The sequence below is a fragment of the Sminthopsis crassicaudata genome, chromosome 2 (genome assembly GCF_048593235.1).
Source record: "Sminthopsis crassicaudata isolate SCR6 chromosome 2, ASM4859323v1, whole genome shotgun sequence".
Classification (NCBI taxonomy): Eukaryota; Metazoa; Chordata; class Mammalia; order Dasyuromorphia; family Dasyuridae; genus Sminthopsis; species Sminthopsis crassicaudata.
This window is the reverse complement of record NC_133618.1, coordinates 495,929,023-495,942,903: the sequence shown is the minus strand read 5'-3', so window position 1 is coordinate 495,942,903 and position 13,881 is coordinate 495,929,023. Positions and strand designations below refer to the sequence as shown.

The 13,881-nt window shown below is 42.7% G+C and overlaps 1 protein-coding gene across 1 annotated transcript in view; it reads left to right on the top strand.

The window, feature by feature from the left end:
* The window catches only part of LOC141557654 (uncharacterized), a 31,517-nt gene extending 29,340 nt beyond the window's left edge, over window positions 1–2,177 (top strand). The window contains exon 6 of the mRNA XM_074293621.1: window positions 655–2,177. Within this exon, the coding sequence (XP_074149722.1) occupies window positions 655–771 (117 nt within the window). The 3' untranslated portion in view covers window positions 772–2,177. The remainder of the gene's footprint in view (window positions 1–654) is intronic.
* The last annotated feature ends 11,704 nt before the right edge of the window (window positions 2,178–13,881 follow it).

Below are 13,881 nucleotides of genomic sequence, written 5' to 3'. Positions count from 1 at the left end.
AGGGCAGAGTCAGGGTTCTGGCCCTAGTTTTCCTAAGGACCAAAGCTGCCTTAGGATTGAGTGCTTTGACAGGGGTGGGGGGGGGGCCCACAGTAGTTAGAAGAAGAAAAGCCTGAGCCCCTAGTGGTGGTAGTATGGGGGGAGAGGGGAGGGAGGAGAGGAACAAAGCAGAAGCCGCGAGGGGAAGATGTGGTGCAGCAAAAGGAGCGGAGGAGACTTCGGCAGGTCAGGCTGGCAGGGCTACGGGCTCAGAGAGCAGACATGGCTCAGAACCATCTTCGGGGAAGGCAGACGTCGGAACAAAGGCAGGGAGAGAGACTGGGAATTCCGCATCCCTTCTTCCCACCCACAGACAGGAGAGCTAGAAGGCCCAGAGCCAGCAGAGAGCGGCAAAGTGGGGAAAACGCCCACACTGGAACCTGGGTTCAAATGCTACAAATCTTGTAAATTCTCTAAGTCGGGACCATTTCTTGCCATGCCCAAAGTCATGGACAGAGGCAGCCTGAGGAGAAGTCTTGGCTTTATTTTGTTTGTTTTATTCTGCCCTCCCATACCTTATCCACGTAGATTTCAGCTTCCCCAGTAAGATGCCCCTAATTCCTCCTCCCCTTCCCCACATCTCCTTACCAACGCCTTTTTTCTTTGCCTTTCCAGCCCAAGAGGGACAAAGAGATTGTGTACGCTGATCTTCACGTTAGGCAAGACCACCGGCCTAGGAGCCCAGCCCAGGAGCCCGCTCTCCATTCTGAGTATGCTACCATTCACATCTAGTATTGGCCGCAGCGGAAGCAGCTCCAAGGAGGGCAGAAAGAACGATGTCCAGGAAGTCCGAGGACCCTCCAGTTCCAGTCTGATTCTTTCAGAAACCTGAAAATAAAGCCATGGCGATCAGGGAGCACTGAGGCACTCATTGCAGCAGGACAAGCTGGGTATCAGGCCCAAGTCTGCCAATTACTGGGGGAATCCTCCCCTTGTCTGGTCCCAATTTCCTCCTCTGTAAAATGGGATAATAACTCCTCAGTTTCTTACCTCACAAAGCTCCAATGAGATAAGAAAAATCCTTTGTCATCTATAAAACCCTGTATTAATGCTGACCTGGGAGTAGCTTCCAGCTGGCATTGAACGTGATGCTCCCCTAAATTAACTGGAGAACCAGATCTCCTCAGATCTTGTGCCCTGGCCTAGCACAGTGGTGTCCAGCCTGCCACTAAGCCACAGGGAAGGATCCCTGCTGGCTGCATATTTACTTAGTTTTAAAATGCAATGTTATCTTTGTTTTGTTGTATTTTTATTTAGTTGGTTAAATATTTCACAATTACATTTTTCACATGCTTCAGCCCACCCCTAGGAGGTGAAACCTCTGGCTTGGGTCCCTGAAAGGACACCAAAAATACTCTCGGGTTTTACTCTAGGAAGAGAAATGCTTGGTGGGGATCGGCAGAACAGAGACAAGAGGGGAATTCTTAGCTCAATAATGGATTTGCCAGGCTAGCACCCGGTTGAACTATTGAGCACAAATGATCCATAGGCCAACAGGGGAATCCCTAGGCAACATACAAAACTATCAATAATAAATTCTACATGGAAACAATTGAGTCTTTAACAGCAATCCCAAATATATAAAAAACCAGAGGCAGTCTGGTGTAGTGGATAGAAAGCTAGCTCCAAAGCCAGAAAAACGTGGATTCAAGTCCCATCTCCATCACCTGTTTCTCTGTGTCTTCTAATTCTTTAGGAGAATACAATCATTAGTCAATAAATAAGCATTTATTGAGTGTCTATTGGGTGCCCAGCTTTGTAGGGGATAAAAGAAAGGAAAAGACATGGTTGTCTGACCTCTGAGTGGTTCTGGACATTCCTCTAAAACTATGGTCAGCTTTATTTAGTACCATTATTTTCTTTTTTTTTCTCCACAGTCTTTTACTTTTCCAATTCTATGTGAAGATAATTTACAACATTCATTTTTGCCAGATTTTGGGTTCCATTTTTTTTCTCCCTCCCCAAGAAAACAAGCAAACTGATATAAAACAAGCATGTACAATCAAGTTAAACATATTTCCATCTTAGTCATGTTGTATCACCACTGTTTTTATGTGCTTTGGTCAAGGGAGCTCCCCTCAAGAACACAATCATATGGCCTGTTTAAAAAGTAAATAAATAAAGCACGTAAGGAATCCTATAGACTGTCACTAGGTTTCTTAAGTCCAGGGGCATTCCTGGATGGCATCCACAGCGGGTGTGAGGAGTTGAGGGAGAAAGTGAGAGCAGGAAGAACAACAAAGCCAGGTCTTTGCTTATCAGGACAGCGTCTGGTCAGACCAGCTTTAGGTCAGCAAGCAGGCCAGGAGGGACTCCCATAGCTCCCCTGGGAGGGAAGAAAAATAGAAGAATTATCAGACCCCTTCAGAGCTGCAAGGTCAAAGAGAAGCGGCAGGAGGGAAGGTCAGACTCTAAAACCTGCTAGGTCCCATTGCTCTGGTCTGGTCCTCATATAGTATCATTGGAAGTTCTTCTAGAAGACATCAGGTCAGAAGGGAGAGTGACCCCCATTTAATGAACCGAACTATCTCCCTCCCCTTGGACCCCTGAGATATCCATGATAGATTTCAGGAGGCCTGTAAACTTAGATAAGAAAAAAAAAAAAATCCTGTCTTTATTTCAATCTAACTGGTTTCCTTTATAATTTTACATATTTTATATTATGCATTTTAAAACCATTATTCTGAGGAATCTTACATACCTAAAATCAAATGCATTAGGATTATAAAGCAAAACATTTTGAGGGATCCATGGGCTTCACCAAACTATCAAAAGCATCCCTGACACAAAAAAAGATTAAGAATCCCTGGGCTATTGTCTTGCATCAAGATAATCCTGCCCTGTGTCTCTGCTAGAAAGGTGTCCCCTGAATCGGTGACCCATGAAGAAATATTCCTGCGCTAACCAGGTAGGAGAAAGACAGGCTTTTTACTGCCTCCCTCCCTGTTTACCCAGCCAGATGGGTCTGGCTGTTAACTATGACACGGGAAGGGACATGGAACCAAGGACACCTGGGAACACTCCCATTTGTGAATCGTTGATCTCCATCACCAGGCCCACCTCGGTATCAAATGTAAAAAGAAGTGGGAAGGGGGTTGCTAACACAAGTGTCCTTAGCCCAAGGACAGGAACCTTCCCTGGACAAGGAAGGGAACAGCCATGACCCCTTCCCAAGGAAACTGCTTTTTGAGAGAGATCAAGGAGTAACTTGATAACAGTGCAATGAAGCATAGTAAAAATATCACTGATCTTCAGTTCAAATTCCTTCTCTGATGCTACTTGAATAACCTTAGAAAAATCACTCTCTGGCTCTCAGTTTTTTCAACTGTAAAATGGGATTCAGATGGCCTAATTGGTTTCTGAAATCCCTTTCAGTTCCAAATCTATGATCCCATAAATGGGCCCTGGAGCTTCTTTTCACCTTTTATGAGGGGCAAGAGACTTTAAACATTTTTCTTTCCTCACTCACTGGCTACTCAAAGGAGGGTTTTATTATTAAATAATTATCTACTAGAAAGAAACACCTTATTTCCATGTCTCTGGGATCTAGGGATACTTTTTACTTACAAAGGGTAATTTGCTAGTACATATGATAAAAAAAAAATTAGGGGACAAGTGATCCAATTCTTGTATGAAAACTTCATTCATATGGATCAGTCAATCAATAAATATTAATTTTTGTATCAGGTACCACTATGTGTCATGTACTGTGCTAAATGCTGGGGATATAAAGAGGCAAAAGCCAGTCTCTGCCCTTGAGTTGCTTATAGTCTAGGGGGAGGCAGCAGAACAGCACATATGTACAAAGAAGCTCTCTGTCTCTGTCTCTCTATTGGAAACTAGTTAAAAGAGAGAAGGCACTAGAATTGTTTTATTTTTTATTTTATTTTTTTGATTTTTTTTTTGACAGTACATATGCATGGGTAATTTTTTTTTTTATATAATATTATCCCTTGTATTCATTTTTCCAAATTATCCCCTTCCTCCCTCCCTCTACTCCCTCCCCCCCGATGACAGGTAATCCCATACATTTTACATGTGTTACAATATAACCTAGATACAATATATGTGTGTAAATCCCATTTTCTTGTTGCACATTAAGTATTAGATTCCGAAGGTATAAGTAACCTGGGTAGATAGACAGTAGTGCTAACAATTTACATTCACTTCCCAGTGTTCCGAGAAGGCACTAGGATTAATAGGGATTAGGAAAGGCTTCCTATAAAAAATGAAACTTTATCTGGGGACTTAAAGGAAGTCAAGGAGGTAAGTAGGACTTTGTTTTGGTCACAAGTGGATGAGGATGGATAACTCAAAGCTCCCTATTCCTACTCATTAAAAAACTAACTTCCAGTACGCATCTTATTTGCAGTGGGCCCCATTCTAATTCTCTATAAAGTCAATCAATATATAAGCTTTTATCAACCATTTATCAAGTCTTATAGTGTATAGAGAATACAAAAAAGGAAAAGAAATGGTTTTTGCCCTCAAGAACTTCACAGTCTAATTGGGAAATAATGTTTACATACGTGAAGAAAAATTCACAAAGACAAAAAGCAAGCCCTTAGTTTTAGACCAAGCCCTGTCATGCACTTGACCGAGGTACCCTTTCTCTTCTCCTGACCTTAAAAATCACCATTTATAAAAATGGAAGGGTTAGAATAAATGGTTCCTCCCAGCTCTAACTGGGAGGCCATATTGCATAGTAAGGAGAGTATGACCTAGAATGATAAGGACCTGGGATGGAGAACCCTCTCTGACCTTTACTAAATACAACTCTGGGCAAGTCAACTTTCCTGAGACTTGTTTTTCTCATCTGTAAAACAATGAGTAGAAATTCTTGTACTCCCTACCTCCAGGGGCTGTTACAAGGAAAACATTTTGTAAAAACCTTAATCAATCATTCAGTTCACAAGTAGTTATTAAGACCTACTATAGTCAGGCACTGTGCTAAGACACTGGGAATACATGGTACAAAGAATGAAGTAATCCCCACTCAAAGTGAGCTCACATTCTTAAAATGCTTAAAAAAAAAAAAAAGGGAGCTGTGATGATGATGTGCTCAAGAGTCCACAGAGCAAAATGGCTCAGCCAAAACTCAACCTATAATCTGCTTCCATTACATCTTATTCCCGTCCCTTCTGAGGTTGTCTATGTATGACCTTATTCATTCTTTTCACCATGGCCTTCCAGAAACAATGACCCCCTGAGGAATAATACATTTTATTTTTATTTCACTATGTATTAAACACCTACTTCAGGCAGAGTGCTATGCTGAGAATTAGAAAACATGCAAAATTTAGGTAAGACACCACTCTGGTCCCCATGATGTAGTAGGAGGGTGACATAGCACTACATGATAAGAACACCAAAGAGGTGAAAGAGAAATGCTCTATGAGGCAAAAATGATGACAAAATCCATCACTGAAACAGGCAAGAATTACAAAATAGACTGGAGGGGCCAGGGTTTCTCAAATTACACCATGAAGCAAGCTGGGCATTTTTTTCATGCACAGAGCCAGTCTTGCTGGGGAATAGTAATTGTACTGGAGTTGAGGATGTGATGGGGGTTGAGGTCCCTTTAAGATTCCTCTCTGATTGCCCATGGCTGACCTTGATTCACAAATCCTGGTCAAAGGCACCTTTTGAATATCCGGGCCCAGCCCCCCACCAGCTCAGCTCCCCCAGCCCTCACCAGATCTGGGCTAACTGAAAAGCCCTCTGAGAACTTGGAACTGTCCACAATCTTTTGGGTATAAAAGAAGCGAGCCGGAAGTCCCTCATTGCAGGAGCCCTCCCACCAACACATGGTATCCTTCCAGCCATGTAAGGGTCCCTGCCCTCCCTGCGGCCACCTTTGGCCCTGGCGTCTTTCTAACTGAGCTTTACTTCCAATTCCTACAATAAAACTTTTATTTATCAATCTAGGTTTTCCGGCCTGTAAATTCATTTACAGGGACACTGCGCCTCATGGGATTATCTTACTATCTATGCGCCGAGAAATGAGGTTCCCCCTTTCCTTTCCCTCATTAGATCGAAGGAATGGGTCTCATATTTCTAAAACTTTAGGTGGTCCAAAGCACTTTACAGCCTTGTGAGGCAGGTATAATGAGCATTATTGCCCCCATTTTACAGATGACATTGCTGAGGCCCAGGGAGCTCGAATAACTAGGCTCCTGTTTTCAAGTTCATTGCTCTCTTCTTACCAGATTGTATCATCCTCACTTTATGGGGATACTGAGGTCCAGAGAGAGCTAAGTGGCCAACTGCTTCATCAGTTGCTGCAGAGCTGGGATCACAATGGCCTCAGATTGGCCCCAGGTTACACAAAGTGAGCTGAGAATAGAAGCCAGGTGGTCCCGTGGATGGAGCACCGGACCTGGAGGCAGGAAGTCGCATCTCCCTAAATTCAAATCTGGTGTCAGACCCTTATGAGCCCCGTGACCCTGGACAAGTCACTTGAATCGCTTTGCCTCAGTTTCCTCATCTGTATAAAGAGAAGGAAATGGTCAACCACTCCAGTATCTCTGCCGAGAACATCCCACATGGGATCACAGAGAGCCAGATAACCACGGAGAGCACACCGACTCCGGAGTGACCCCAGCTCTATCAGAATCCCCTCCGTGTCAGAGCTCCCCATCTGCCTATGTCTGTGACCCTGAGGCACCAGTCTGGTAGGCAGAGCCTCCCGGAGTCGGCCCCTCCTGCCCACTTCCCTGAGCCCAGTCTGGGACTGCTCAAAAGCAGAAGTCCGGCTCCCCCCACCCCCCACCCCGAGACAGGGCCCCCTTCCTGAGAGACAGACATCCTTCCTGAAGGTCAGAGGAAAGGGACAGGTTGTCTCTCTGATGCGTGAGGGATGGACCAGCTTCCTCCCTTGAAAAATCCCTTCCACTTTCCACCAGGGCCATTCCCCAGTCACTAAGCGGCGGTTGCCAGGTAAAGACTTCCCGAGAACAGATTGATTTCCAAGGGCAGCTGAGAAAAGTCGTATTAAATGTGCAAATTGCTGTAGCAGCCCCCTTGATGAGCCCACGTGAGGCAGCCTCCTGCTCAGTGAAGATGAAACACATCTATGTGCTCTCTGACAAAGAGAAGGCTGCCCATTGTGAAGATGCTTGATATGACCAGCCCAGAACCGTGCTCCGGCGCCTGGGGAGTCCTGGCTGCAGCACAGCCCACTCCCCTTCCCCTCCAGGCTGTGGTGCTGAGGTGGGAAGGTCACTGCCCCCCAAGCCCACTGCCCGGAGGCCCGAACCCCACTCCTCCCCAGCACTCTTTTCTACTTGGTTCCTCTTCTAAACAATCAACCTTTCCAGGAAGCTTGAGCAAGGCAGCACGAAGTTCCTGGTTCTTCAGGGAGGATCTCAAATTGATTCCCCACTTCCAACAAGTTCCCCCCAAAAACTTGCTCATTTCTATTTGTGACCCTACTCTTCTCCTCATTCCCCTTCTCCCATTCTAATACCCAGAAAATAAATTGGGAAGAGAAGACCAAAAGCACTTACCCAACTCATCCCTTAGCCGTGTTACACAGAACAAGTCACTTCCTAGAACACCAAATGCACTGAATCTAGATTCATTGATTAAGTATTCACTAAGTGTCCTTAACTGTTAAATGAGGGAGTCCCGCAGGATGTCCTCTGAGGTTCTACGATCCCTTCCCAATAAATCTATGATCTGTGAAATGGGCGTGATCTTTCTTGTACTACCCTGCAGGGCTATTAGGAGGAAACGAATCGCTTTGAACATGGAAGCATGCTACATAAGAACCAACTATAATGAACCCCAAAATGTCCCACTTCAGGTCTTCCTGCCCCTTCCATTGTGCTCTTTGGACCTCCATAATTAACAAACTCATTTTTATCTTACTCCTTTTCTTTTCTCACATCTTCCACCTTCAGAACTCAGTGACATGTGGTTACCTTTGAACAATACCATATCTCTGGCCACCCTTCCCAAGACTGGTTGCATGTTCACGCTGTCCCCTGGTTCACTGGTTCTAGTGCAAGAGCTGGAAATGCCTTTATCTGATCATAATTGTTTTTAATTCCACCTCTCCCTCTGTCTTACAACCTTTAGCCCTATTCTTTCTCCTCACTATGACCAATCCTTCTCTCCCTAAGTTCTTTCCCATGCCATCACCCTTGCACTAGCTATAGTCCTCTTCCTTCCCTATCTTAGACTTTTCAGCTCCACATTTCGTCCACATTTGAATTCCTTGCCTGCTCAAGCCTTGACAGCCACCATCTTCACTCCTACTCTAGACTTATAAGCTCTTTGAGGGCAGAGATATTTTTCCTTTATTTTTTTTAACTTCCCCACATTTAGCAAAGTGACAGGCACATAGTGGGTGCTTAATAAATGCTTGTTGATTTGGCTTGTTAAAATGACTATTCATATGCTGAATGGTCACAAAATTATTCTGACTCTGCTGAAAATTTCTATTATATAAACTTAATTGGTCTTTCACTGCAGCAAGGCAGTCCTTTTATATCTCCCTAATTCATTACATATCCAACTCACCACAGTGGCTATTACAAACTTTTTCTTGGCATCTTTTTCCCTATACTTTTAGCTGAGGACCTTACCTGATACCTCAATAAAAAAAAATTGAATCATTTACTAATGTTTCCCTCTTCTTTCCTCCTCACCTCACATCACTCAGATTTCTTCCTTTGATACCTCCTACAACCCTCTCTCTCATGAAGAAGTAGCTCTTCTCCTTGCCAAGGCTAACCCTTGACATGAATTCCTGATCAAGTTATTCTTTCTTCTTCTGCAGATTGCTCTTCCTATTATCTCCAATCTCTCCGTAATCCTCAATCTCTCCTTAATTACTGACTTTTGCTGCTATAAACAGATTCATATCTTCCCTAGCCTTAAAAAAATAATTAAAAACCTTACACGATCCTATCTCCTTTCTAGCTATCATCCTGTCTCTTCCTTTTCTTGACTAAGTTACTTGATAAACTCATCAACATTTGCTCTGTCCACTCTCCACAATCTGTCAGGTAGTCAACCAACATTTATTAAGTACCTATTTTGTTCCAGTCACTACACTAAATGCTGGTAATAAAAATAAAAAATAATCTTGGCTTATGTAATATATAATTACAGTATAATGAGAAGAAAAAATACAAACATACAAATAAGCTCCATACAAAAGAAATGAGAGATAATCAACTCAGGGAAAACATTAAGATTAGGACTAGAAAAGGTTTCTTATAGAAGCTGGGATTTTAACTGAGACTTGAAAGAAGCCAGGAAAGTCAAGAGTCAGAGATGAAGAAGGAAAGAATTCCAAGCATGAGGGACAGACAGTAAGAAGGCTTTGAATTGGGATTATTTGTTTAAGGAACAATAAGAAGGCCATTGTCCCTAGATTGGGAAATACACGGCAGGGAATAAAGTGCAAAATGAATGGCAAGATCAAAAGGGAACAGGTTATATGGGGTTTTAAAAGTCAAAAAAAGAAAAATTTATATTTGACTTTGAAAGTAAAGCTATTGGAGTATATTGAATAGGGAGTGACACGGTCAGAATTTAGGTCAGAATCGATCAACTTTATGAATATCAATTTGACAACTAAATAGAGGATAGATTGGAGTAGAGAGAGATTTGAGACAAGGAAACTAACCAAAAGATTATATCAATAGTGTAAGTGTAAGGTGATGAGGGCTTGCACCAAAGTAGCAACAATTATGAAGGAGAGAAGAAGGTACATAGTAAAGGTGTTAAATAGACAAAAAAAATTGATTTGACAATTGATTGGATTTAGGGGTTGAAAGAAACTGAGGGAGAAATCATTCTAGGTTGGAAGTCTAAGGGTGGTACCTTTGACAGTAAAAGAGAATTAGGAAGAAGGAAGGGCTTGAAGAGAAAGATAATGAGTTCATCTGTGGACAAATTAAGTTTAAAAATGTCTACAGGACATTTGGTTAGAGATATCTAACAGGAATTTAGTGAGAAGAGTCTGGGAGTCCAGAAAGAGTTTTGGGTTGGTCAAGTAGCTCTGTGTCACCTACGTAGAAATGATAACTAAAACCAGGGAGCAGATCAAGTGAAATAGAGGAAGAAAAGATGGTGGCTCAAGACGGGGTTACAGCCAGAGTTAGTGTTGTGATCTAGATAAAAATCTAGCAGAGGATAGTGGGGGGAGGGGAGGAGGTAGGAGAAGAAGCAGGAGAGAGCAGGGTTGGGAAAACTTGGATGAGAATATCAGAGGATAATTTATAGTTTCAAAGGCCTTTATAAAGGTCAGGACAAATGAGGATTAAAGATCAGCCGTTAGGTTTGGCAATAAAGAGATCATCAGTAATTTTGGAGAGAGAAGTTTCACTGGGATGATAAAATTGGAATCCAGACTACAAAGAGTTAAGAAGAAAGTGAGAGGAAAGGAAGTGAAATCACCAGCTGTAAAAAGTCTCCTCAAGTGGATTAATCATAAAAAAGAGAAGAGATATAGGGATGAACATTAGAAGGGAATGGACAGATCAAAGCAGGATCTTTTGAGAATGGAGGAGACATCACCATGTTTGTAGGCAGTAGAGGAGCAGCCAGTAAACAGAGACAATCTTCTGGAAAAGATAAGATGAAATGGAACTATGCATCCTACCTCCTTTGCTGGATGACACCTTTCTTCAGTTTTGCATCACCCACTCACTGCCTTTTGAATATCCCAAACTGGTTGTCCCTTAAGCATCTCAAACTCATGTCCAAAAAAGAATTCATATCTTTCTTCCAAGCCCTTCCATCCTCCCAGTCACATATGCTTACAAACCCAAGTGTGATCCTGGAGTTAGTCATACTTACACTCCATAGTCAACTGTTGTCAAATCTTGTCATTTTTACCTTCACAACATCTGTTGTATTCATTCCCTTCCCTACATGCATATAGCTATGACCTGCCACAGGCTCTCATCAACTCATTCCTGACCTTTGCAATAGCAGTCGGTTTCTCTGCTTCCCATCCATGTTCCAATTCACTACCAAAGTGATTTTCCTAAAGGACAGATCTGATCATGTCTTCACCCCTGCTCAATAAACTCCAGAGGCTCCCTCTTCCCTCCAAGATCAAATATAGAATACTCTGATATTTAAAGTCTTTCACCACCTGGCCCCTTTCTGCCTTCTAGTCTTCTTATCCTTCCCTCTGCATACTCTACCATCCAGAGTCACTGGACTTCTTGCTATTTCTCACATACAACACTCCATAACCCAGTTTTGTGTCACTTTTCTGGCTATTCCCAACACTTTAAGACTATTTCCAATTGATTCTACATATACCTAGCTTGTACATAGTTATTTTCATGTTGAATCTCCCATTAAATTATGAGCTCCATTCATTAGAATGTAAGTTCCTTGAAGGCAAAAACAGTTTTTGCCTTTCTTTGTATCTCCAGCACTTAGTATAGTGCCCAGCACATAGTAGGTACTTAATAAATGCTTGTTGACTTGATGATCCATAAAATATTTAAATCCTAAAGTCAAAAGATCATAGAATATCATCATCATAGAATCAAAAAATCTGAGAGTCACAAAATGCTAGAATTCAGAAACACAAAATCACAGAATGCTAGAATCTTAAAAATCACACAATGTTATATAATGGATGTGCCCAGGAGGCAATCAGTCAATGTTAAAGATAAGGCTTTTGTTTTGGCTTTGAAGATGTCTTCCCAAGGTATAAACATTCCCTTTAATGTGACATTTGAGAATGATGATTTGAGTCATAAAGAATCATACCACTGAACTATGGATTATTTTTGAGTTTTAAAAGGAAGAACAGAAGCAGACAGGCATGGATAGAATAGACCTCAACCAAAAGGGCCTGAGAAAAGTCAGTTGGACAGCCTCAGTTTCCTGAAGGGAAACATGTACAGCATCTCAACAGAATCATAGAGTCTCAGGAGAGAAGAGAATGACATGGTCCCATATGTGGAGGAATTAGTGAGAGATTGAGAAGTTCCTGGACCAAACTGGAAGCTTCAGAGTCAAGAGCCAGAAGCTGTAGAGTAGCAGTGAATGAGGGACAAACAGAATTCCATGACCAAGTCTCCAGGACACAGCCAAGTCTAGGGATCAATATCCTAGCAAGATGAAAAGCTGCAACCAGTGCTGAATCCTGGACCAAGGGAAGGAGCTACAGGATCAGACAAGAATGCTGGCCAAGGGGCCACAAGAAGAGGAAACCTGGACCGTGCCTTCATTACTACTGAGACTTCTATGGACTGGGCTGAGGGAAAAGAAACTGATTTTTGAGACACTCTGAATGATCTTCATTAGCACTCATTGCCAGTGGAGAGGAGAAGGAACAAAGAAGGGGACAAGGAGGCAGGAATCTCAAACAAGTAATACTATCTGTCTGCAGATGATAGGAAGGGTCTCTGAGTGGATGGGGGACTCCCCCCCAAAAAAGGAGTTAGTTCTCAGCAACCAGGGAGGATTTCCCACTTGTAGGGGCTCTCTCCTCCAGGATAATAGACTCTAAGTTTAGAGGCTATACCAGGAATAAGGCGGTTGCTTTGCTCTTCAGCAACAATGAGGGCTTTCCGTTTGTCAGGAAATCCCAACTCTAGGGGAGAGCTACAAGTCTGGAGGAGTATATGGGTCCCTAGGAGAGGTGAAGAAGGAAGAAGAGTTTTTACTGTCATGGATTTGAAGGTGAATGCTTTCTGTTTAGCCTATTGGTAGGGAAGAAGGGAGAGAGGATATAGATGCAACCTATCCTACAGCTAAGGTATTCTGAGTCTGAGTCAACATGAGAGTACTTTGTATATAAACCAACACACAGGCCAGACTCTGATGTTCCAAGGGGAAATCCTGGTCTGGAACATTTAATCCCACTCTGATATTTTCAAGGAAGGCCCAGGGCTGGGGCATGAGGGAAAGCAATTTGTAACATCTCCAACCCAAGTCTACATTTCTGGGCCACAGGTTAGTGCTAACCACAGACCACCTGAATCATAAAATCCCAAAATGTTGAAATTACAGAATAATCTGAGCAGTAGAAGGCATCCCAGAGGTCATCAAGTCCAGCCCCAGCCTGAATAAGAAATCCCTCTGCAGAATATCAGATGAGAGGTCATCCAGCCTTTGCACAAAGGCCTCCGGTGAGCAGGAGCCCTCCACTTTCCGAAGCACTCCCATGGCCTTTCGAAGAGCTCAGATTATGAGAATATGGGCCTTTGCAAATTTCACCCATCACCGCCAGCCCTGAGTTTTGCTCGCAGGTGTATGAAAGAACAGATTAGGACCAAGGCCTTTTAATACTTGAAGGCAATTATTGCTCTTCATTCTACCGCTACCCAATTTTGTCTCATGGATGCCTTCAAACGACTTTCATGTGACATGAAATGGTTCGTGAGCCTCCACATCATCCACCACTGGGCACTTTCCAGCCTATCGATGCTCTTCCTAAAATTTGGTTCCCAGAAGGTTCTAACCAGCACAGAATATAGTCACTATCATCTCCCTGATCCTACACATACACTTTTCAATGCAACCTAAGTCTCTTGAGATAAGGAGCTCCTCAGCACTCAGCACTATGCCTGGAGCTTAAGAAATGCTTGTTGACTTGATATTAGCTTTGGATGCCATAACCCACTATTGACTCTTACTATGTTTGCTGCTCACCTAAACCCCTAGACCTTTTTTCAGATAAAGTTCCATCTAATGAGACTTTATCTTATATGTGTAAAGTTGATCTTTTGAACCCCAGTGAAAGGGTTTACATTTATTCTATTTTCAATTTTGTGTATTTTCATGGGTTGTCTCCATGCTTGGAATTCTCTACTTCTTCATCCCTATCTCCTGGCTTTCTTTAAGTCACAGTTAGAA